At 33.2% G+C, this 26,362-nt stretch overlaps 1 protein-coding gene across 7 annotated transcripts in view; it reads left to right on the forward strand.

Moving 5' to 3' along the window:
* LOC145693937 (uncharacterized) overlaps positions 1 to 26,362 on the forward strand; it is a 299,148-nt gene that overhangs the window by 111,827 nt on the left and 160,959 nt on the right. For 6 of the 7 annotated variants that reach the window (XM_081770111.1, XM_081770138.1, XM_081770130.1 and 3 more), the window contains 6 exons: positions 6,287 to 6,392; positions 10,007 to 10,159; positions 12,025 to 12,147; positions 16,236 to 16,334; positions 17,919 to 18,179; positions 19,931 to 20,011. In XM_081770111.1, coding sequence (XP_081626237.1) covers positions 6,287 to 6,392; positions 10,007 to 10,159; positions 12,025 to 12,147; positions 16,236 to 16,334; positions 17,919 to 18,179; positions 19,931 to 20,011 — 823 coding nt within the window. The remainder of the gene's footprint in view (positions 1 to 6,286; positions 6,393 to 10,006; positions 10,160 to 12,024; positions 12,148 to 16,235; positions 16,335 to 17,918; positions 18,180 to 19,930; positions 20,012 to 26,362) is intronic. The other variant, XM_081770119.1, reaches the window with a different exon arrangement.

The raw sequence follows: 26,362 nt of genomic DNA on the forward strand, positions 1-26,362 counted from the left end.
ATCTGGTGTTTCAATGCTCGCAGACTACTGCTGGACATTGGCCCGTGATACTGTCCCCACATCACACAAGAGGAAATCTTCGTAGGTATTTCGTTTCTTACGATGTCTCAATCTATCTCTACGTTTTAATCAAAAGATGACTTTTGTTTGGGTGGCAATGTATAAAGGCATTTCAAATCCAAATGTGGAATTTTAGTGTTTTTTAAACTTTATTTTAGTTTATTGTTAATGAAAAACTCCATGAAATACTAATGTATAAGCATTCTTTTATCTTTGTGATATCCAGATATGCCATGCTTACATTTTTTTTAAAAAATGGTTTCTATTGTACATAAAAGTAATAATATTATTAAAATGCATAAATTCACCAAATATAGAGTTTGATTCTAACTTTCATTTAAACATTTCTCAAAAGGTAGACCTGATACAGCATATCTGACTTCAGATTCGTGATCAGCAGGTCAGAAACCATAAAGAACACCTACTTTCGTTTTGGAAAGAAAAAAAAAGTTAAAATTTGTAGAACAGTGTTATCATTCTACAATTGAGAATAAAGCTAACTGTGTAGTGGAGAGAAAACTAAGAGTAACAGAAATAAACATACTTAGCTTATCTGTGAATGAAAGTTTGAGCAGCCAGAGTGTGGATTCCACTCTTTTTCTTCACAGCAATCAACAATGATTGCTTTGAGGGCTGAGTGAGTTCAGTATACATCCATTTGCATAAGAATTTGCGCACTTTGACATTTTGTTTTAAATATTTGGAGTTGATACATTTCAAGTTGGACATTTTATGAAAATTTATATAAATAAAATGAAATTAAATATTTCATTTAACGTCCATGAGTATGCACCGTGGCTAAGAGAGACGAAAAGAGAATTTATATAGTTAATACATGTAAACGATAACCTTTATTTCGTTATTCTCCCTGAATCATGTAAGCTTTTAAACTGCAAACTTAAACCTCTAATTTTTGTAAATAAAAATACAATTTTGCGTTAATTATTAAGTTTCTGTAATTCGAGCTTATTTCGGGCTCATTTGATTATCACACGAACTCGGATCGGGCTCGGGCCTAAAGGCATATTTCGGACTCAGGTCGGGCCTCACATAATAAATTCACGGACCAGGCCGGGGCTAAAAATTTAGGCCCACACAGACTTCTAACTCAGCATTTAACATCTACCTTATGTAATTTCAATAATTTATAGTAAAATGTCGCAATATTTATTTCCGTTTCGAACGAGATATCGTCCATTGTTGCAAGAATGCGTTTCAGCTTCCTCGGAATCTTACCTTGCAGAATTAAAAATACAGAACAAGGAAAGTAGGACCTATCTTATGTCTTTGAAAGACATGTAAAGTATTTCAACTATTAGAATTGCAAAGTACGGTAATTCGGGGAAACATTTTAAATTATTTTCTCGAATCAAAGAACGTGTTTGTCAGTAAAGCTTATCTGTTACTTATATTTTTATTTCCAATTTTCTTTATTATTGTTATTATTATCCCTGCTGATTGAGATTTTGAAATCTTAGGTTTCTTTTTCTTTTTGGCCTTAGATCAAGATGTTTCTACCAAATAAACATTGCCTGGACAACGCCACCATTTGGCACATGTCCTCGAAAAGAAACATCCGGTCATGGATCGTATAAAAGCTTCCGCGATTGTTAGCATATTTGTTTACAGAGCCAAATGTGCTAGCTACGTCTTTCTAGGTGAGTTTAAGGGACACGAACACAGTATTAGTGCATGTAATTTAACATTTGAGAATCTGGTTAAAGAACATTATTAAAAGGAAATTTGATCTAATCTGTTCGTGAAGAAAGTGCATTATATGTAATTATATATGCAAACTTTCAAATCGATTTCCTGCCACTCCAATTTTCGTCTGCGCTTTCCAATTCTAGAGACTTTCTGCTGAAGGAAGTTATTATAAACTAGATTAAATGCCCGTTCTTCACACGGGAAGAATAGGTTTATGGTTACCACTCTTATGTCCCGCTTTCTAGTTGAATTTCTAAGAATGCTTCCTTAGTAGTACCTTACGCCACAAATTCTATGCCCTGTCCCAATTTCAAGTTTCTAGCTTAAGCAGTTTGTTCTGGGCGTTGATCAGTCAGACAGTTGGTCAGAACCTCTTTTAATATATCAAGGTTGCAGTTCTGATGGCTATAAGAACCAGTTCTCACTAAACGCAATTTTTTTAAGGTTGTGAATTGACTTCAAGAAATATCTAATAAATTATTTGAATAAATAATAATCGTTTTGTCTAGTAATATAATACGATTATTGTTATATAGTAAAGCAATTTGAAATCGAGACTGTTTTTTTTCTCAATATGTGGTGCAGCTCTGCAAATAAGCTGTGTTACAAATAAAAGAGAAATGTTTCATGAGTAACTGATATCAAGTGCATTGATCTTAACTGACAGCTACGTGTATGAGCAAGGCGAATGCAACAGGTGTTGCTAAACTGCGTTGTGAGTTCAACATGGAACAAAAAGTGAACATCAAGTTATATGCGCATCTGAGTAAAACTGCTACAGGAACTTATCAAATGTTGCAACAAGGGTATGAGGCTACTTGTTAATCTCATGCACGTGTATTTGCATGGCACAGGCGTTTCAGGTAGGAACGGGAGTTAATTGAAGACGACGAGCATCTGGGGGCTGCAAGGGCAGTGAGAACACAGGAATTGGTGGAGAAGTAAGAACACTGATCACGGAAGACTGAAATGCGAAACTGTGAATCCTTGCTGAGAAGTTGCAAGTGAATAAAGAAACTGTGCGGTAAATAATAACCTACGACCTCAACAAGAGGAAAACCTGTCAACCTATCACAGTGTGAGGCACGAGTATCATGGTGATGTTCAATGGCGGCTGCTCCATGACAATGTCTCAAGTCGCGAGGCAGCGATTGTGCAAGACTTTTGTCCCAAAAGGGAGACCGTGTGTTGTTTCACCCTCCCTATTCATCAGATATAGCCCCGTGCGATTATTTTCTATTTCCTAAAAGGTTCAAAGGTTCGTACTTTTGTGAAATATGGTCTCGTCAGTTCTTATAATTTGATGTAGTGTAAACAAAATTACGAAATTAGGGATTTAAAACTGACAATCTATCCCCGGATTTTGTGAACCAAAATATTTAGAGCAGAGGTAATGGTTTCGTGACCTGGGTTGCTTAACAAATGAAATTGAATGCTTTCCATTTGGAAACAGATTGTGATACGTGAGAGGATGAAACAAGGGTAAAAGAGATAAGGATGGATTTAGAATAGGTAAAACTCTACACAGCACTTGCCTGGAACATTCGGCGATTCTTAGTCGATGACTCTTTCTGTGTTTTGTCGTCCTCCTTCAGGATCATGGAATCCAGGTTATGTGCGGCCAGAACCTCGCGGCGACAACCTCGCGGACCAAAACCCCGCCTGGCCAAAACCTCGCCGCCCAAAACGTCGTGGGCCAAAATCTCGCGGGGCCAAAACCTCGCCTCTCCAAAATCTCGCCACCCAAAACCTCGCGGGCCAAAATCTCGCCGGGCCAAAACCTCGCGCCCCAAAATATCGCCATACCCAAAATCTCGCCTGACCAAAATGTAAATGTTCCAACAGATGATAAGGATGACGGTATAAAAGACGCTGTTTCAGAAGAAGTATCACGGGTATTTGACCAAGTCCCGCGATACCATATGAAAATTCTATTTCTGTATTAGAGGATTTCAATGTGAAGGTAGGGCGACAGGATGTTTTTAAACTGGTTATAGGGAAAGAAAGTCTGCATAAGGAAAGTAATGACAACTAACGAGGTTAGTTTCTTGAACTTTGGAACATCCAAAACTTAAAATTTTAACAAAAATCTAATAATATTTATAAAAGTATGAAATAATATATCAGTTTTTATGACGTCCCTTGATTATGTCCTATAGGTTAAAGGAGACGTAGATGACCAGGATGAAGGAAATGATCGAATAAAGAAAGTGGGAGGAAACGGGAATAACCCGAGAAAGCCCACGCACACGATGTTTTGTATATTATTATTATTATTATTATTATTATTATTATTATTATTATTATTATTATTATTATTATTATTATTATTATTATTATTATTATTATTATTATTATTATTATTATTATTATTATTATTATTATTATTATTATTATTATTATTATTATTATTATTATTATTATTATTATTATTATTATTATTATTTGTAATGTGGAATTGCATATTAAGAAACACATTGGGTAAATTTTAAAGAAAAGTTTCATTCGCGTCGAGGTTTTGGCCAAGCGAGATTTTGGGTGGCGAGGTTTTGGCCCGGTGAGATTTTGTCCCGCGAGGTTTTGGGCGGCGAGGTTTTGGCCCGGCGAGATTTTGTCCCGCGAGGTTTTGGGCGGCGAGGTTTTGGCCACGCGAGATTTTGGCCCGGCGAAATTTTGTCCCGCGAGGTTTTGGCCGGCGAGATTTTGGGCGGCAATGTTTCAGCCGCGAGATTTTGTCCGTATCCCCGGCCAGATGGCTCGGCACGGGAGCTACAAAATCCAAATAAACTTATATCGTGGAATGACACGACTCATAAATGTTTCTTAATAACGATATCGTTCTCGTTGTCGATCAAAGAATACGCAAATTAATACGTTACTCATAGAAACTTGGATAAGTTATAGAATTCGGATTTAAAAGGCGCGTTTCTCTTTATATCCTCGTCATAAGTTGACTTCATCTACTCTGTCTTTATGTATCCTCTTTCTTGTAGTTTTGTTCATCGGTCATTGAATTCCTAGGTCAATGAATCGACAGCTGGCTGATAAAATGCAAGATTTTAGACTGGCGTTAAATAAGACGATCTTTAGGAATGTAAACAAAGGAACAATACGCATGATTATTCATTAAAAAACACATAAAAGCAAAAAGTCAATATATATCATGAGGCAATTTAAACAAGTTGAAAGCAAGATTGGAGCTGTAGAAAAAAAAACATAGTTAACATAGAAGGTTTCTTAGCTTGATTATTCACAGTATGACCCTCCTGTATCCATACATCGTCGTCTCCTGGTCTCCTGGCCAGTGCGTTCAGATATAAATGAAGTTCTATTTTGTGTTGGCTTTTTTCTTTTATGTGTTTTTTAATGAATAATCATGCGTATTGTTCCTTTGTTTACATTCCTAAAGATCATCTCATTTAACACCAGTCTAAAATCTCTCCACTTTTCTATATATGTACCTAAAATCTATATATGTATACCTATGTCCAAAATTATTGTCGCATGTCTATAAATATGTTGTTGTAGGAATATAATTTAATAACGAATTCGCCCGGTATTTCTTATAATGTTAGTATGTGTATAATCGGCAAAGACATGTACGTGGCAAATTTTATGTCAAAAGAGCAGTAAATAAGAACAATAAAACGAAAATAAAACTTTCTTGTCCATTTAGCAACATTTTGTTTTACTCATTCTAATTTTCGTATTTATAATTCCTTTCCTATGAAATATCACCACAAATATACATTTCCCGATTATACACATAGTATCAGTATTAAAAGTATCCTGCAAAGTCATTATCAAATTCTATTCTTACAAGATGAATCATTTTGGACATGAGTGTACCTCTCCACCTTTCCTATATATATAATATATATAATAAACTCCATGGTTCTGGATAATCACAATAACATTTAAAACAATTCTGACCAGAACAAAATAAATTATTTAATAACTATACGTTTTTGTTACAGTTTCAAGGACCTAACGTCCTCTTCATCAGACATTGAGAAAAGACATATGACAGCAAATCTTATATCTTCCGCAGCCATATACTGTACATTACTTCAGAAAATTCGTTATTGATTTTTTTCAATCCTAAAACATAATTTGTTTTCAGAAAAGAAATGATTTAACTACTATCATTGTACTTAAAATTCAGTGGTAAGATTATCACAAGATATAATAAATCCTTAAATATCGTTAAGATGATTATATCTTATTAAAAATGTACTTAAAGTAGCTTGTAAGCTGATTAAAATCATAATTTGGATATACTAAACATAATAAACCTTACATATGTTTCTATTATGGGGAAAGCCTTCCCTTGTATTATTTCTTTGACTTAAGTCTACTTTCTAATTTAATGTGTAGTTAATTCATGTAATAAGACAGATATGGCCCACTTTTCATCGATAGAACGGAGGCAGAAATATATTTTATGTTAAATGGTATACGATGACGCAAATTTACCTTTTGTGGACGGATCCTTAATATTGTTGTTCTCTCGTTTCAGGCAATTGACGTCATTTCCTGAAGACAATATGGCTACTTCAAACAATTCTCTGGAGAGCTCCGTTTCACGTTCAGAAACAGTGAGCATGGAGACTACATCCAGTAAAGTAAGTATTTCTTTTATCAGTATACTTTAAGTCGTGAATACCAAAGAGCAACAATTTCTTATCACTGCTATTTGGTTAAATATAAGATAACTTTCAAAATTACATTATTGTTCTTACGAACGATGGTATTATAAAATATGTTATAGACAGTAATAGAGTTTGAGTTTTGTTTTGTGTCCTTATACATCACCAAGGTTATGAAGAACGGAACCTAATACTAACATGGCCTACGAAAGACAACAGTGGCTTGAATCACATGCAATTAGAAATATATGTAGTTCTTGTTATTTACAACATTCCCCATTACCGTCTGTGATATGATCACTACATAGGCTTCAATGCTGGCAGTTCTAGCATCCTAGACAAAGTTTACTGTGCTTGAATTCATGAAACTCACTAATTTATCATGCTACTATATCATTTTTTTTAAATGTACTTCTGTTGAGAATAAAATAAGAGATCACGCCAACCAAGATCATGTGTGATTCGACTAGAAGGACCTGGTAGGATACAGAATTTTCGATTACCATTCTCGGACAATTGATAAGCTTAACAAACCCGCGTTCAGGAAACCTGAAATAATGGTGTTAGTAACTGATGAACTGACCACACATAAACCAATTTAACTTGCGCCATCTGGATGACCATAGCCTTTCTGGGCTATAACGCCAATGAATTGATTTTAGTCATTTTTCGAGGTCATAGTGGCTCGATGGTAGATCGTTCACCTCGATCCAGAGTCGCACCACGTGGGCATTATGGTGGACAAACACCATATGTGTCACTTTTCTCGGGATTCTCCCGTTTACTCTCACTTTCTTGATTCCATCATTTTCACGCATTCTCATTATCACTTTCTTCTTTAGCCTACACGACGTAAAATTAAAAGATTTTGTTTCTTTTTCATTTAATAATTTTGCGAGCTAAAAGCGTAGTAATAACTAGTACTGTATTTTAATTACATTGTTCTTACATTTAACTACTTTTAGTGACTCAAAAGTGGCTCTCAATTATCTCCATTTGTGTAATTTCTCCGATCACATACAATGGGAGTGAAGGGACGATGAGCTTGTTTCCTTAGCTATGGCTGTTTTAGAGGCCGAGTAGCGGCTTTTATTTTGTTAACATTAAAAAAGGTATTAACTAAATAAATATAAAATCTACTTTCGTATCGTAAATTGAGCTTTATCTTCATCACATAAAGCATATACATGCATTCCTGGATCCTATCTTTTGACGCAGGAGAATCCGGGACACTTGAACTTTTAAATAATACAGTTAATAATAAAATAATAATGTTTCAAACGTTCTTAGAATGCAGAAATTAATGTATAATTTAACTCACGTGTGTTATCTTTATCACAACTCTGTCAGCTTATCTTCTTTGATATGGGGCGTTCAGAGCACGATGGATTCAAGTCGAATTACCAAAGCTGTGAAAAAACGAGACATAAAGTTTTACGCTCCGTTTAAATACAGGGTTTTCATAAAGTCTGGACGGATTTAATTCGCTTATAATTTACATAAAAATGCTCATATTGAAATCAAATAAAGTGCAAACGGTAGCGGAAGGATTAAATTTTTACCTGTAATCTGCACCAGCTCAGTTCATTCACCGCCACACCTCCAACTGGGCGCCATTTACGTCGACTTCTGCGGGCTGTTGATGATGCTTTCCCTTACCCTGCTCACTGTTACAGGCGATGTTGGCGACCTCCCACTTCGAGGACGGTCCAGGACGCTTCCTGTCTCCAAGAACTAGCATGCCACTTTCGGATTGCACTCTCAGTCGGTGCCAGCTTTTTGAACTTTTTGGTAAACTTTCGACACACCAGAATTGGTGATTTTAGCTCTGCGTACCACAGAACACATTGCGCTTTCTCTTTCACCGACGCCATCTTTGATACGGTAAAAAAAATAGTCTTCTCAGAGGAGTTTTTAATTTATTTATTTCTTTAAAAGACACACACACCAATACAGCTTACAACTTACTTTTAACAGTCAACATTGAAACAACAATGAAAACAACAATGGATGGAATTTGGTAAGAAACTGACCCTTGCCCTCCCTCTCCCTCTCTCAACGTGTTCAGAGTTGCTGCTTATCTAACAGTGTTGCCAACTAAAAATGTAATCCTTCCGCTACCGTTTGCACTTTATTTGATTTCATTATGAGCATTTTTATGAAAATTATAAGCAAATTAAATCCGTCCAGACTTTATGAAAACCCTGTACATGAAAAAGTGAACACTGCTTTTTACATTATAAGAGTTATTTACAATATATGGACACAGTGTCATAACAGATTTTTTCTCGGAGGATAAACATTAATATTTGGGCCCCCTAGAAAAAGTTCTTTTGGGCCCTCCCGCAAAATTCGAAAATATGCCCCTTCTTTCCATCTTTCTCCTACTTTTTGTGGGCCTTCCCGCACAATTCGAAAAGAGGACCGTTCTTTCCATCTTTCTCTTACTCTTTGTAGGCCCTCCCGCACGCCCCTGGGCCCTTTCCATACATAACAAATTAATTAAGAGGATAATATTGACAAATCTCAAACCAAAGGAATACTATTATTTCTAGGGCCCCTAATGGTAGACATTCTTTTTACTGAAATGGGCCCAGGACTCATTTTTTGTTATATTTACCTTTTGTGTGCTGTTTTGTTTACGTAATGTAGTGAACCTGTTTGATGCTTCATTTATAATTTCATGTTCGCATCGTATATGAAGTAAAAACATTTGTCCTAAAGTGGGCCCCCTCGAATGGTGGGGAGGTTCCCTGGGGGGCAGTTCCCTCTCCTGCCATGCCACAAGTTACGGCCCTGTATGAGCATGAATGTTTTAAACACTGAAAAGAGTATCAGGTAGAGATGTTACACATAATATGTCCAAAATGACCAAAAAGTGGACTTGGTTCCTTTGTGTACTGAGTGCCCTATATAATGGAATGCCTTAATATAATAATCAAGTATGAAAGGAATAAAGGAGAAAGTAATATTTGATAAGTCACCTGCAATTGAAATTTGATGTTCTTAAGTAATAAAAAACAAATGTTATGAAATATAACATTCTTGGATCAGATTTTGTTTTAAATCTATAACTGTGGCTGTTGGAGAGAAATTACTTACTAATCTTTCAGTATCTTTGATATTGGTAAAGTGTATAAAATTAATATACTATTACTTAGTGAAAATTGAAGGAACAAATTTGTTGCCGTTCAGAGTCCCAAGATTTTCCTTTAATTGAATATTTCATATAAATTATTTCCCTCCTTTCTCTCTAGTTATTTACGTAGATCAGTTGTAGGCAAAATTCCATTAATGATCCTAAAGTTCCTTCAGAAGTTGCTGTCTTTTAGAAAATACTGTACAATAAATAGAAGAATTAGACCTACTTTTAAAATATATTTGTCACTCAGAATGACAGCAATGAATACTACTAATTTGATATTCAAACGGGAAAACTATCTTTCTGCTTTTTGGTACTAAATACTGGATCTATTTTCGGAATTTAAAATTTTACATAGTTTTTTGCTAGTCCGCTACTACATTCAAACCATTGAGAAATTAAGATTCCAAAAACTATTAGCTTTTATAAATGCTATTACACTTTTCAGGTAGTGCAAGAGGTTCAAAGTACTCAGATCATTCAGTCGTCCAGCTTTCAGTCTGAAAGCTCCAGGATTGAGTCGTCGCAAGCAATTACCTCAGAGAGTAGCTCATTGTCTCAGCAGATATCCTCACAACAAACGGCACTGGAATCTGGACAGGTAATAAATGTTTACTTATTCTAATTTCTCATTATTAAAGATAGGAAATATCATTGCAAAGTTCCCAGAATATCAGTTCACTATTTTAATCTACTAAAAATAAATGTATAAAAAATTTTGCTACATGAATAATTTCAACGTAATAGATATACTGTAATAGTTTTTTTTTTTAACAAACCATACTAATATATTACTTTTAATGATGATGGCAAGTTTATGTGATCAATACTTAAGGTGACGTAGCGAAATTTATTAATAGTGGAAACTTTTTTTAAAAAAATAGTTATAATTTTTGGATTATTTAGAACAAAACATCCTGCAATTTAGAATAAAAAGATGAAGTCTACTCATATTTAATTGATTAATTTCAAATATTTTTATTTCTTTGAACTTGAAAGATGCTTTCTGGCACTGAACCTATATAAAATATGGACATTTAATTTTCACATGTTATTCGAATTAAAGCGGAGATCGAACAAGGTATCCCTAATCAAAGTCTAAAGCAATAGCTATTTAGGCACGAATATTCTTCTTCGCCGCGTTCTTCTATAACTACAAATATATTGTAGATAAATAATACAGTGGAAAATGCATTTCTGCTTATTCATTTGTTTCTAAATATAGATACTATGAACTGTTTTTTTTATTTTTTTATTTTATTTTATTTTTTTATTTTATTTTATTTATTTATTTTTGCTGTTATAAGTCTTGTCTCTTGAAATGTCATCAAACTCTACGTCCAACAGATAAATTTCTATCAGCACTGGGAGAGAGCTTACCACTCATTATTTGGAGGCGATCAATTCCTCCTCCATTTCGTTTACCAAGAAATCAAAATCAAATGCGTTAAGTTTAAAATTAAATATATTGACATGTTCACCAGACGCAACGAATTGGTAAGATTCCCTAGCTTCTCTCAAAAATTCATTTCTTCACGAATTATGAAGGTGGTTGGAGATATAGCTAGGTTAAATGGCATTCAAAACATCTCTAATTTTTGAACCTTATATGACCAGTGATGATTTCAGGGGTGGCCCGAGTGGGAATTTCCTCAAGGGTGCAAAATTATTCCCTGAGCTATGTTTCTGATCATGCTCAATGTGAATTATTGGTATTTTTGTAATAATTTTAACTTCCCTATATTGAAATTCCACCTGGAGAAAATCTTCTGAAATCATCACAATTACAGCCCAAGAGTACGATAATTCATCGATAGACTTTACCACCTTGTATACCTTCAATCAGTGACGACGCCAACTTTACTTTCTTGGGACGGGGGAAGGTTGAAAGACAGAGAAATTTTTGGAGACAGTTATATTTTTGTATATTGAACATAATAGTTTCATGTTACTTGAGACCTACCTGATAACACAGCATGTCTGGGGGTGGGGAGACAAGATGTCATTGGGGAAATCCATCCTCTTCCTCCCCTCTGTGTTGTCACTGGCCTTAATGCTGAAAATGGAGTTTAATCAAAACTTTGGTTTTCGTCTTATATTCAAGTATTTTATTGTCATATTTTGTATTTAAAACAGGGCTCCAATTACTATTATAAAACCTTTATTACTATTGCAACAAAATTAGATTTCTACCAGAACCATTCTTTTACAGGCTGGCCTCTGTAATTTTCTCTGGTTAACAGATAAGTTTAAGCGCTGCCACATACGTACAGTTACAACCAAATGTCTGACACTCAACCAAAATATAACATGTCTGAATATTTTTCTCCCAAAGTTTCTAACTTACTGGAATAACATAAATAGCGCTACTAAATATAGATCTATAGAAAATACTGATTCGAATTTATTGATATGTTTATAATTTATTTGTCAATATTTTACATTATTAACAACTTTATATTGCAGATTCCAGTGAGCTTAGGATTGGATGCAAATGGCAATGAGCTAAGCAAAATAGAATCAAAGCAAGAAATCATCTCAACTAGTCAGACAATGGAAGTTAAAGAGGCATCACAGGTGACAGAAGAGGTAAACACTGTCTTAAATTATCCTTCAATTATAAACAGCTTGCGAAAACCAATGACAGAAACAAAATAGACGAAATTAAAATACAAAGATTTGTATTCAAAAGTTTTCTTAAATATCATACAAAGCACTTATGAACTCGTATTCTTCACAATGATTTTTTTACGAATCAATGGTTAACACTTTTGACTATAGTAAAAAAGAGACAGATCCAACTTCCAGCGAGATAATATATGTTTTGTATCCACGTTAAAATTTCTTATCATCTCTATCCACACTTTTTCACTTCTTTCGAGATATAACGAATAATGCGTGTTAAAATTTCTCTGAGTAATTTTCTTAAGTTCACAATACTACTCAGTAAATCAAACAATATGGTTTAGATGTTTATTTTACTTCCTCATTTCGTTATATTGTACTAAGACGCGCAATTATTTAAAAATGTATTCCTTGACGTATCCTTCGAATGTATATACAAACTATTTAAGGGAAGAATGTACAAACTATTTTCTAACATATTGTATTTTGAGAAATATTAGTATTATTTTTTCATTCACGTATTATTTTGGAAAATATGCAACGTAATTGTGCGCCTGATGGGATAGAGTTTCACGTTAAATTTAGCTGTGAATGTAATAACTCAGTCTTACATTGTACTATAGATCCATGTCCCAAACACCGTCTTTTTGAAAAAGGAGGACTAAGTTTCAAACAAATATTTAATTGTAAGGAGCTAGCAGTAGTTTTATTACCTTATTTACAAGTTATTTAACATGCAATTTCCGCTATAACGTATATTGTTTGATAATTTTGGATGATCTCACAAGTAATTCTTAAGCTTAACTGCATTTTTGAAGTACAAGCAAACACTTGCAAATATTAGCTTAGATACTCTTGGAAATTAAGGTGTATATCTTTACGTTTCCATTTCTTGACTCGATCAAATGTAATTCATTAATCCATGAATCAGAAACAAAACAAAATCACTAATTATTCGGCTCTTTTCCTTTGGATGATGACTTACAAAGAAAATCATCAAAATTTAACATTTGATGCTCACATAATTCTTTGTCTGTCATGGGCAATTTTGCTAATTCTTCAATATTTCTGAACACGCAAAACTTGAGGGCAGTGTAAAGAAGAACTTGCAGTCTATTTTTGAAATAGAGACTTATAATTTATGAAGTATGTTATCAAGAAGAGAAAAGACATCTTCTCCTCATTCATGGTATCTAAAGGACTTTCATACTGCAATATTTGATTATTATTATTATTATTATTATTATTATTATTATTATTATTATTATTATTTTCTTTAGATCACAATATAAAGAGAGTTCGATTTTCAATACCGATATGCTCTGAATATATAGCTAATTAAGTCACGTAGTTTCCATCAAAAATTATAAATTTACTAGTAGCAACACATGTTTATCCATAAAGTTTACAATTCGTCATCATTCGTTTTTAATCATAAAATTGTTAGAATCAACCACGGTTTAAGTAGATTAAGTAGCGACTTTGTGACTGAATAAATAATATCTTTGCCTTTCATGCTGATTTCCTGTAATATTATTTGTGATTTGCGTATATTAAAATTTAGGTCCATATTTCATATTTCATCTTTTCTCAAAATGAACGATAAACTCCAAATAGAATGAATTTCTCCTGAAACAAGGAAAGTAAATAACATTTTAAAGTTTATTTATTTATTTATTATTTAAATTCGTGAGTCAGAAAATTTCAGCATCTCTATCTAAACAAAATCGTATCCTATAGTAAACTTTACAGCAAGTAGTATTTGTCGGTTTGATAGCAATAATAGTGTAAATAGTACTTAAATTCATTCAATGTACTCTATATGCACCCATAGGAACAAAATATGTAGCTAATACAAAATCAAACTTGTATTATAATTAACGGTATTCTGAGCTGAAGTTAGTTTACTTAATACTGAAACTATAATCAAGGGTTCCAGTTACGCAAGTAAAATATCAAGGCCACAAATATAAGTATTTTTGTACAAGTGAACTCATTGTGTTGTTGAAATTCATCTCATATTCACATTTTCTTAATATGGAATCTCTCACATCTGACCGAAGGCTATAAATTAGGAAGTTTGTGACAAAAGCTTCGCAACTAAAAGCAATTTAACTGTACTTTGTGCATTCAACATAACTATTACTTCATGAAAAGTTGCCGTCTTTATAAAAACATTATCTTAAATATTTTCCTTTATAAAATACCTTATCTGTATCACATTTTACTTTACATCTTAATATTTACCAATTCAATCTCTTACATTTGTATCAATTGTGTACAGTATTTTGTCATATTTACGAAATTACCTCTGTTTGATTATATTTTAATATTTATTGTTTTCCCCCTCAAATCTTTTGTTTCTTTAATAAAAAAATCTCCAAATTTTATCACTGTTATTTTGTCTTTTTTAACTTCTCTTTGTTCCCCTTCATGAATTTCCCTAGCTTAAATAGTTTGATATAATATGTTAATTTTTATTCTTTAAAACTTAGAACCTATTCGGATGAGATTTCTCACGTAACATATAAAATAATACTTTCATTATAATAAAAGTCAACGTGGGTAATGGTAGAGAGATCATCTCTGGTGCGAAGAGCCCCTACTTCGATGAAGGCCATGTGAGCTTATGGTGCACAACATTATATCTCTGGATTTTCTAGAGTTTCTCTATTTCTCTTCACAATCTCATTTCACAATTCTTTCATAATGACTACTTTATTAATCATCAATCTCCTTTGGCCTACGACGTTAAATTAAAAATATAATTTCATTGTTCTACTTATAATTAAAAAAAACTTATACTATTTAAGTTATGTTGCTCATGCCGAAGTGTAACGTGGAAATATGAATTGTCCTAATATTATAGAACAGTGTTTATACATTTTTCTTTCTAAAGTACTATATTTAACAAATAACAAGAAATGGTTTAAGGTTTTCAGGTATAAATATTTCAAGCAATTTTAACAGTGTGTAACTAACGCATACTTCAACAGCAATAAATAACTTTACGTATTCAAATGGTTTAGTACAGATACAAAATAAGTTGCAGATACTGGTATTTGATAATTGTAATTCACCTATTACACATAAAATATATTGAATATCTAAACTTTTGATATAATTTATCACTTTCTTAATAAGTAGCTATTCTCTTAACATTCTTCAGTGTTGATTGGTGTTAAGAATAAATAAAATTTTAACATTTGAAATGATATATTAAATATATTTAACATTATAATGCTTTGTTATTTAACATTTTTACAAAATTATCATTAAATAACAAAACACTTTTGAGTTGCTTTGTATATTATTATTTGCGTTTCTGTGACCTAACATTTTTAGTTTTATTCAAGAATGTTTCCAACATTTTTATTTTGTGTTGTAAAGAAATTTAAACTTCAAATCTATTATAATTTAAACCTTTAAACCTGCCTTGTGTCTCAAAAAATGACATGTTCACTTGTTGAAGTCATCCTATTTATGTTATTCAGTTAACATTTCTCAATATTAGCTGCCTGTAACAGCTGTGAAATTGACTACGTATATCAAACTAATCAGTGGAGTCACTTATGTTAATATCTAAGAGCTCCTATCAAACTAATCAGTGGAGTAACTTATGTTAATATCTAAGAGCTCCTCGTACCTAATGTGGGTTAATTTTCCGTTTTAAATATATGTAGTTAATTGGCTTTTAAATCTCATGTTAAACTTTAGGTCTACGTTTCGTGTACTCGTTAAGCTCGTTTAAAGAAAAAAGTCTATTCCACATATTATAAATGAACGTTATTTCTCTTTAAAAGGTTTTGCCTTACCTGTTAAGTTTCATTTCTTGAGATACAAGGTAGGTGCAGAGTATACTGTCCCTAAATATAACAATTCATTTTTGTATGATTATACAAGAAGTCCATAACAATTCATATTAATACATGAATTCAAAAATCTTCTTTAGTTTAAACTACTTCATCAATTTCTTTTCAAGACTTGCGTCTTGGTAATTATCTATTGTCAAACATTATTCAATTAGGACTTTGAAAGCCTATTTTCCACAGGTTACGGCCGAGGGTCCGCCTACAAGTTGGCCCCCAACTTTGCAGGGAGCTCTGGAAGGGGTACAAGACTTGATGAGACGCATTGAGAAAAGCGAGTTGGTTAGTAACTGAGATAATGTAACCAACAACCACTTGAGGAAATCCCTGAACCTCAATGTAGAACCTCAGACGATTATTTACCAAGTAGAGAATGTGCATGAATCCCATACATTGTAGTTTCTGATCACTTCTTTGGTTTCCATATTTTATACACCATTAAACATTCTTGACAGTTATATACATATCGTTAAAATGGTTCAATTTATTCCAACTTAACTCGCTGGTGCTTTTAACTTAGAGAAAGATTTAACGGAAATGAAACCATGTTATGATTACTTCACACTTTGGAAAAAGTCACTTCTAACAAAGCATTTTGTTGTTTCCAATAAACCAATAAATTTCTAATGAATTAATGTCTTTATTTTTCTATTACAACATTATTCACCCTACTATAATTTTTACAATCATGATTTTCTTTAGGAATAAAAATTTAAGACTTCTTTTTAAACTGTAGCTCATGATTATACCATAATATGTAGGAACATGATTATAGTGTGTGAATGTTAGATTTATGTTAAATTCAAACCATGATAATTATATGTGAATACTTTTACTTAAACTATTATTTTTCAGTAACAATAAATCCCTAGTGGAAACCTAAAACCAATTAAGTATAAAGGTGAATCTTTGAATTGAAAATATGCAGTGGTTGCAAATAAAGCCTCAATTAACACTTTTAGGTAACTTCAAAATGCTAAAATCGATCTTCCTAATGAAGATGTACTAGACACAGAATTTCCCATTACCTGTTTCCTTTTTCTAAGAATCTTAATGTGACCTAAAGCTTTTAATGTATGAAACTAACCTAGCAAATACTCCATGTAAATAATAGTATTTAACTACTCTTACATGTAATAATACATAACTAAATTTGACATATAAATACGAATCATATTTCTTAGTGCATTTTTTCTATAATAGTGAAGACAAAGGATACAGAATGTCTTTAGGGTATACGTGTTCTTTGTTACAATGTAGCAATAAAGTGACGTGTGTAGATAAACCTTACAATTTTCTTTTTTATGTTTTTTTAGGATTCTTCGGATATAGCTCTCCACATATTTATTTTCCTTACATTTTCAAAAAATGTTTCGTCTCGGGAACATTGTCTACTGCAAAAATAAAATATTTTAAATAAATTCCATTCAAATACCTTTATTGAAACTTATACCAGGAAAACATCTCAACTTGCAATTTAGTACTTTCAAAGTTTTTGAAGGTTTTTTTTTTTTTTTTTTTTGTGGAGAAACAAAACATCCATTATTATCTGCACACTGCCAACACTTGTCTCATTCCATTCACACTCTCATCCCCACCACATTTACTCCACCTAATTCTTACAGCTGTTATTCCGATCATAAAAGTATGCTCCTAAATCACACATGCCAGTTGGAAATGATTGTCCTGTATTTTAAAACTTATTTATCACTCTACTGTTATAGACACTTTATTTTTAATGTTTAATTGTCATTAATTTTATTCTATATATGTAATTGTCTTTGTTTATCTTTTCTTTCTTGCTTTCTTTCTTTCTTTCTTTCTTGGAGCATCAATTCTTCAGTTGCTTGTTTTTCTCTAACACAGAAGGTTATCCAAGGGTCAGAAACTCAGATAGAAGTTGCCCAACCAGAGGCCCTCAATGCCCCGCAACAGGTGCAAAACGGTAGCATGGAAGTTGTATCCCAGAGTGTGGAACAGAAGTCATCCACAGTAACGTCAACAGAAGCTCCGAGTGAGATCCAAAGGGAGGACATCAAGAGCACTCTGAAGGAAATCATCTCAGAAATCGATGAAGCTCTTCAGCCAGAAGTCATCTCGGATCAAAAGTCTGTGGAACAATCACAGGTAGAGAATTACAAAAGTCTTTATATCTTATTACGTGTAATGTTGCTTGATCTACTTGAAGCAATAGATATGGTCAGAAGAGGGTCTCTAAATTTGAAGTAATTTCCTTTTTAAAAATAATACAAAACCAGAGGATAATGTAGAAATTTGCGTATAACAGTGACAGATATGTAGCCACCGGTGCGGGAGACCAATACAAACCAGGTCTCCCAAATGAGGTTTGTCTTTTAAGTATTTATTAAACCTATTTAATAGTTATAGTACATGAAGAATGTTTGTAATAGAATATGGAAGCTTTTATTTAAAAAAAAAATAAACCACGTCAATATTTTAAACCAATAAAAACAATTGAAATTAATCATCCACTTTGTTACACTCATTTACCTAATTGAATACACACGGATGCAAATTCATTACTATACTACTGCACAATAGTGTCTGAATTTGATTTTATCTTTTGTTTGGAGTGTTTTCTATTTCATTTATACCCATATAAAAGCGAAGTCAAATAAATGAACTTCCATAGTCCTTTTTCTTTCCTTATGAACAGTTATTATTAGTACATTTCCTACAATTTATAATTCTAACCTCACGCACTGTCTAGATCCATATTTCAATAAGATAGCAGATTGAAAATAATAATATGTAATTACTTATGTATGTGTGTTAATATATGTATGTATCTATGTATGGTAAGCTATTAATAGTTTCATTATACGCGTATTCTGAAAGAAAACTTCCGGTTTGCACTTAATATATGAAAACTCTGCCTACCCTGAAAAGTCATGCTTCCTAGAGCAACTAGCTGTCTACACCGCTGCATAGCGATCTAGTATACTAAAGAATATATTGTCCAAAATATACCCCCACTTCCAATGGTCATATTGTTTTAAGGTTAAATTTGTCAATAAATTATTACATTATATAACATGTGGTTATATTATACTGTAATAAATAATAATTCAGTAGCAGTGGCATTCTGTTTTACAGTACTTTACAGGTACTAAATCATCATATAAAGACCAAAGTGTGTAATTTTCTACAACATTATTTTGAAAATTACGAAAATTAAAAAAATAAAAATGTAAATTCCCAGACACATGTAAAAGCAATTTCTCATATCACATATCACTGACTAAAAATTTCATTTATCCAGTTCTCAAACTTAGGGAGTTGCTAACACGACAAAAGATTGTCCCACTACTCACAAACAAAAGGACAAAAATAAATAAATTAAAATGGATAAAGCGTTACGTAACACGTTATTTAATTTTAAACCCTGGCATAGTTTTGAGTTACATAAATATAGTATGCAACGAAACTTTAATTTTCAGGCTTGAGAAGTTCATTTGAAGAGTGTTACTCTATACAACCGTATTACCTAGATATAATCTGGAATATCCCATATTACTGCAAACTATTCCTACAACACTTCTGGAATATTTTGAAAATGGAGTATTGTTTTTACGAAATGACGTATTCTATGTTTACATAGACCACTCATTTATGTATTCCTCCAAAGTATACTCATCGTCGAAAGAACACATTTTTTGTTCCTATTTGTGCCGAATTTTTTGTCCCTATAATTATGCTTTTTAACGTTGTTCCAAAATGCCAAATATTGGTATGCAATAACCATGAACTGGTCAATTGTAAATGATTACGTTATAATTAGGTAAAGGATATTTAGCATCTTTATATACCTTAATGAGAAAATTTATTTTGTTTCTTTTTTCTCTGTTTTATTACAGACATTTGAGAAGACTGATTCAGGATTCAAAGCAACATCAGAGTCAACTGTTGTTGAGTCCAGAACAACAAGCAGTACACAGGTAAATTGTTAGTTTTCAATCACAATAGGTTTCCTTTTGTGTGTTTCATTCATAATGAAGCTTGTTTCTTAAAAAAATACCACGTATATATAAGTACTCTACTGCGTACATATGTCAATTACTACATTCTATTGTCTTCAATTCATGATGAGACCAAATGAAACTGGCACCTGCATAATAGCTATTTCTGAATGCTCGTAAAGTATCTTTCAAAGCTTAGTCACTTTTATCAAGATCTTTCTCATACCTAATTTAGAAAACAATAGTATACTTGAGATTCTGAAACAACAATTATATACGTTTAATAAGAATTGTTAGCTAAATACAAGGGCTGGACAAAAAAATCTAAAAAGTTTGCAAAAGTTTGTAAACCATACCTAGTATGGTGTGGGGCCTCCTTTTGCGTCCAAAACAGCTTGAATCCGACGTGGAATGGACATTTACAGCTCCTGAATCGTAGTGTGTGGAATTTTGTACAATTGTTCCTCCAAAACATGCTCCAGTTCCTTAAGGGATGCTGGTGGAGGGTAATGAGACCGAACACGCCTTTCTAACTCAGACCACAATGGCTCAATGATGTTCAGATCTGGTGATTGTGGTATCCATGGGAGGTGTGGCTCCTGGTCATGCTCCTCAAACCATGATTTCACCGTTTGTGCGGCGTGACAGGGTGCCAAATCATCTTGGTAGATGCCATTATTACCAGGAAACAATATTTGGGCCATGGGTAGAACCTGGGCCCCCAAAATTTCCTCCTACAGCTTAACATTAATCATTCCATGTAGGGCTATGATGAGAGCTGCAGAAAACCACGATATCACTGCCCATACTGTAACAGAACCACCCCCATGCTTTACAGTTGGGAGCAAACAGTCTGTATCATAGGCCTGCGACGGTGCTCTCCATACGTAAACACAACCGGTTGTTGGAAATAAGGTGAAGGTCGATTCATCGGACCACATTACGTGTTTCCACTACTCACGAGTCCACGCCTTGTGGTCCTTGCACCACTGAATACGCCTCTTCGCATTTACTGCTGTTACCAGGAGTTTGACGATAGCGGCCCTGTCATGAATTTTCATTGTATGAAGTTCCTGTAGCACTGTTTTCGATGAAACCGGGTTCTGTAGGCCGGAATTGAGTTCAGACGTAATTTTCATTGCAGTGGTCTTCTTTTTAGCTGCTACAATCCGTTTTAATGCCCTCCGGTCTCTATCTGACAGGATTGTCTTTCGACTACTGTTGTGCTTTGCAGACGTCGTTTGCCCATGAATTGTGTATGCCCTCGTGACATTGGACACAGTGCCTTTCGATACCCACACAATGTTCGTCACTGTTGCCACTGAACCTTCAACCAGACGGGCACCAACGATCATGCCTCTTTGGAAGTCTGTTAGGTCGCCCATTTTAATGCACCACTTTCACACCACGACACTCACAGGTGAATTGGTCACTGCTGACGGAAGAGGAAAGTACACATGACACATTGAAAGACAAAGAACGATCGACAACCGCAACACGTCTTATACAGTGGAGGGCCGAACATACGTGTCCTGTATGAAGTGTTTTTAGTTTTTTTTTTTGGCTACTCCCTGTATAAGCTCACTTTTTCAGATCGAAGACACTTTTCTGTATCTGAAATTTATTTTGTAATAATCAACTTTCTGTTCGCTTAAGTTTATAAGAAACGTGTATATTTCACTTCATTACCAGGTCTTCCTTAACATAACTTTTTACGTTGTTTCTAACTCTGGTTTTACAAAGTACTGTCTATTGATTTACTTGATGATGTTTTGCAACGTGTTTCAGTTTAAATATAATATGCATACAAAATTATCTAACTTATTGCTTACTCCCGTTGAACCTTACTGGCACTGCGTAAGGCTGTAATTTAAAATGAAACGTGAATTTCTGATCTCTGATTCTGTGATAAAAGTGTTATTAACCCTATGTAAAACAAGATTAACTAAATTCCCTAAGGCTATAGCGCATGAAAGATTATGGCTAGCCGGAGGTACATAAGCAATTGATTCTGAACCTAGGAGGAGCAGAAGGTGATCAGCACACCAGCGGTGTTTTTTCCTGTTTTTTAGACCGGCGCTTGCCACATCTTAATGCGTAAAGTACCATAGGGATCCGATTGAAGCCATATTACTATGTTTGAAAAGTACCAATGATTTAATGACTAGAGAATAATTTTCTCGCAACTAAAATTGTTCAAATAATTATTTTATTTATTAAATTTTCGTTACAACCTGTTGATAGTGTTGTCACTTATATTTTGTTCAAAAATTGTCGAAACAGATAAAAAATGGTCGGTTTGTAAAAGAATTGCAAATGTTGGTCAGGTGAAGCTCTTATGGTACTTTATATATTAAGCACCAAGCCCCAGGTAGCCAATAAGCTAATTCAAGTAACTCCTCATTTCCCCATGAAAAAGAGGTGAAAATTCTGTACTCCAATATGTATCCTAGTTCTGTCAAATTTTATATTTCTTTTTCTCCTGAATATGAATTATCATTCGATCATTATTTTCTACAACTTTAACGTGATTATCCCTTGGAAATTTTATCCTGACTTCAACAATACATAATCAGTGTAAAACGAATAGAAATTTCAGAAACAAGAGGAAGAGTATGGTCCTTAGCTATTTTGGTAAAATATAAACAATATATGGGTACTTTATATAAATTTCATTGTCATTAAACAACAACTAAAGACTAGTACATAAAACAAACGTATCTTTTCATCATTAACTTGATTTCCTATGCATAAATAATATTGTACTGTACACCATTTCTTCTCCGAATTTTATACAATCACCTTTAAGAAAATAAGAGAGTTCGTAGATTTTCTTCTAACAAATTCTCCTTTCCTGCTTCTGGAACGATTATCACACTTCGTGATATCATATCATAAATTCAAGATTATAAATTTCAGATTTTCACTCAAGAATGCCCAATTTTATTTGAGCTCCAAAAGTAAACCTCTTATATCTCGTTTTTGTCTATTTTTTTAAAATTCTTAGAATCCGGGGTAGTGTCTTCTCGAGATAGAAAATTTAACTTTAGAATGGGTAGCTGAGTGCCCAACTATGTTGACTTTCAGAGACCTGGTTTCTCTACTTTTACTGTCTTATATCTTTACACTTACCTCAAAATGGACTCGGTATTTATTCTCTGAATGTTGAAATATTCAACAGAATTCATCTGACTCATTACCCAGACGATATTTTCAATTTACATAATCAGGAAAGCTTCAAAACATTTTTATAAACTTATTTTCTCTCACTTATATGGTTTCTTCTCTACATACTGATTTTAATGATTAATACTCAAGTCTTCTCCTGGCCCTAAAAATCAATCGAACTACTAAGTGATTATACTTTTCAGTCCAGACAAAAGAACTGTAGATGGAAACAGCCATAGTGACTGTTTGAAACATTAATGCAGTACCCAGGATAAGTTAGAAAGTAACTATATTTAAAATTGTAAATTTAGCTAAGTTTCAAATACAACCAGTCTGATTTCAGAATATCTATTTGATTTTCAATTTCTATTAAAAATGATATTAGTTACTATTCACGAACGCAAGTCTCAAAGTTGGCATTATTATAGAATGGAAGGTAACTTAGAAAGGCACCTGATTTTTTTTTTTTTTTTTTTTTTTTTACAAATCCGTAACTTGTAGCCGATAGGAAACAATGAATAGAACAGCAAACCGTTTCTTTCCTGTAATCTTCCAAAATCTTTTAGTATTCGGAACAGTTACTTCGCACAAACAATTTAGTTTTATGGCTTCCCTTCATATTCTCTTCCCATTGCTTTATGAGATTCGTGGTCCAGGCAACTCGAATTTAAAACTTAGAAATTAGTAATTAGATTTCTGGGCTTTCGGCATCTACAGCCATGTTAGCCAGTCACGTACACGTATGAAGAATGACGCCCCTCGGTGATCACACTATCTAAAGAAGGGAAGGAAGGAAGGAAGCGGCCTAGAACCTATATGTTAGGTACCATCCCGGCACTTGTCTCGTATGAATTAAGAAAACCCAGAAAAACCTCAGGATGGCTGGCTTGAAAAAATATTTACATTTTCTCGACAGTGTTCTCAACGGGAACGAATTTAAAACGTACCAGACAACTTGACATTACGTTTCCAAGTAGTCTTATTGGTCGAACTGGAGATATTTGTCAGTGTCGACTCTAAAATCGGATTGCGAAGAGACTTTTCAGCATTTTGAAGGACTATGGTTCGGCATATGGCGCATATTAAGTTAGGTGCCATACCGACTTCCAATGTCTTTATTATTGGCGTTCTAGACAGAGGTTTCTGCCTCTTAATTTAAGTTGCTCGCCGCCCATTACCTCAAAACCCTAAATAAGAAGAAAGAATTGCACAAGCACAAAGAATCGAATCCAGGTTCACCCACAGCAAAGTTTTATATATAATTTCAAGATTCTTGTCTCCATTCATGACTATTGTATGTTTGCTTTCTGTATTAGTGTTCAAAATGATAATTTCAAGGTAATCAAAAATGCACATTAAATCTCAAAAGTGATAAAAACTAAGATAGATAACTAGTTTATTATTTACTTTTTATTATTAATATTTTCAGCAACAGTTGAGGGTGATAACCTCTATTTATGTTTTCATAATATGAATGATAATACATTTCTCACAATATCATTTGCTTTTCTGCTTTAACCATTTTTAATTGCTTTTTTTTAGTTTACTCAGTTATATTTACTTAAGTCTAGAGGTGAATCAAGAAGAATTGAGCAATTTCAGTTTATTGTTAAGCTGCAAGTGTAAAATGAATATAAGCGAAATTTTTTTCAGCAATAAAATGCTAGTATGCAGTAAATGTTTATTTGTGTGACATGTGTTATTGCTCAGAGAAAGTAGATAAAATAAAGATTTATACAATGGCATGCAAGCACCAAATAATTTTACAGAATTGTCATACAAGTGGCAGTATTATGATAATAAATGCAGAGTAAACCACTGGCAGCTCTTGAGGGAAGTCGGATAGGTAAAAATTTAAATTGTTATTACTATAAGCTGAAGGAAGAAAGCTTCATACAGCTTTAAAAAGCTGTATGCAAGAATTAATAGATTAAATAAGCTATATAATGAGCTTCCCTTATAGCTCGAATTGTGCCGATAAAATTTTAGTTCATTATCTGTGACATGGCTCAAGGCGCGTCAGTGGAATAACGAGTTTTGAAGTCAGTCATTCCGAAGCTATTGATTGAATAAAGATCTATTTACAATGGAGAATTTAATTGCTCCAATATTTTTGAAAACTTTGATTATAGTATGTAAAATTGTAAAAATTCTATTACTATTGAAGAACTAAATAAAGAGTTCGGCTTTGTATTTTAAAAAAATGAGTCTAGAGTCCAGGAAATTTCGGAGATATGGACTTTTTTTCGAAAGTAGTAACTTTAATAAGTTTCAGTCTTCAAACACAAATTAAGACTTCGGATTGGTGAGTTTTGCAAAGAAACACGCATGCTCTTTGCTTTTATCGGTTTGATATTTTGGAAATCGGTATCGGTTTATTTATGCCTATGGCTACTCATTCAGAAGATGCAACGTTGGTTATAATCTCCGTGGATGAAGACAATTCTTAAAATCGTACAATTCTTAAAATCGAATTTTAGATTTATATTTCAAAGTTGACTTTGAAGTTTAAGTTTACAATCTTCTTATGTTTTTGATAGATTGAAGCACTTACGGTAATTGTCCAATTGATAATGTTGTCATCCATGTGAGCATATTACTTTAAATCAAGTTTTTAGTTTCAAAAAGTAGTTTCGGTCATATCTTTGGTTGCTTTATTAAAAGTAAATACATCCTACACTCCTTAATCAAAATTTTCTTACTTTATTTTATAAATGACTCGTATTGAAATTAAAGGTGTATTTAAGTTTGAATTTTTTTAAAAAATAATCTAGAACTGTTTGAGTGAATTAGACCACTTTTGACTCAATCAAGAATTTTTAGAATTTATTCTTATATTTCGATTAACTTCAGATCCTTAAGATGTGATTAACCTTCAAAGAGCGATTCGAATCAAGTGTGCCTTAAACGTTATATTCTTTCTCCGCCATCTTTTCACTCTCGAAGTTACGTGGATTGTTTTCCTTTTATCACACATGAACAAGTATAGATATTTCTGAAAACATTTGTAGCAAGGGACTAACAGCTTAGTCTACAAAATCTCCTGGCCTTGCTGTTTCTCTCTTTTGTGCTAGACTCTTTCGAGTATATACTATTTTTTATCATGTGTGTGTTAAAGAGTCTAAATACCTAGTTATTGCCAATAGGGTTGAGACATCAATC

Source organism: Thermobia domestica, chromosome 1, assembly GCF_964235325.1.
Source record: "Thermobia domestica chromosome 1, izTheDome1.hap1.1, whole genome shotgun sequence".
Taxonomy (NCBI): domain Eukaryota; kingdom Metazoa; phylum Arthropoda; class Insecta; order Zygentoma; family Lepismatidae; genus Thermobia; species Thermobia domestica.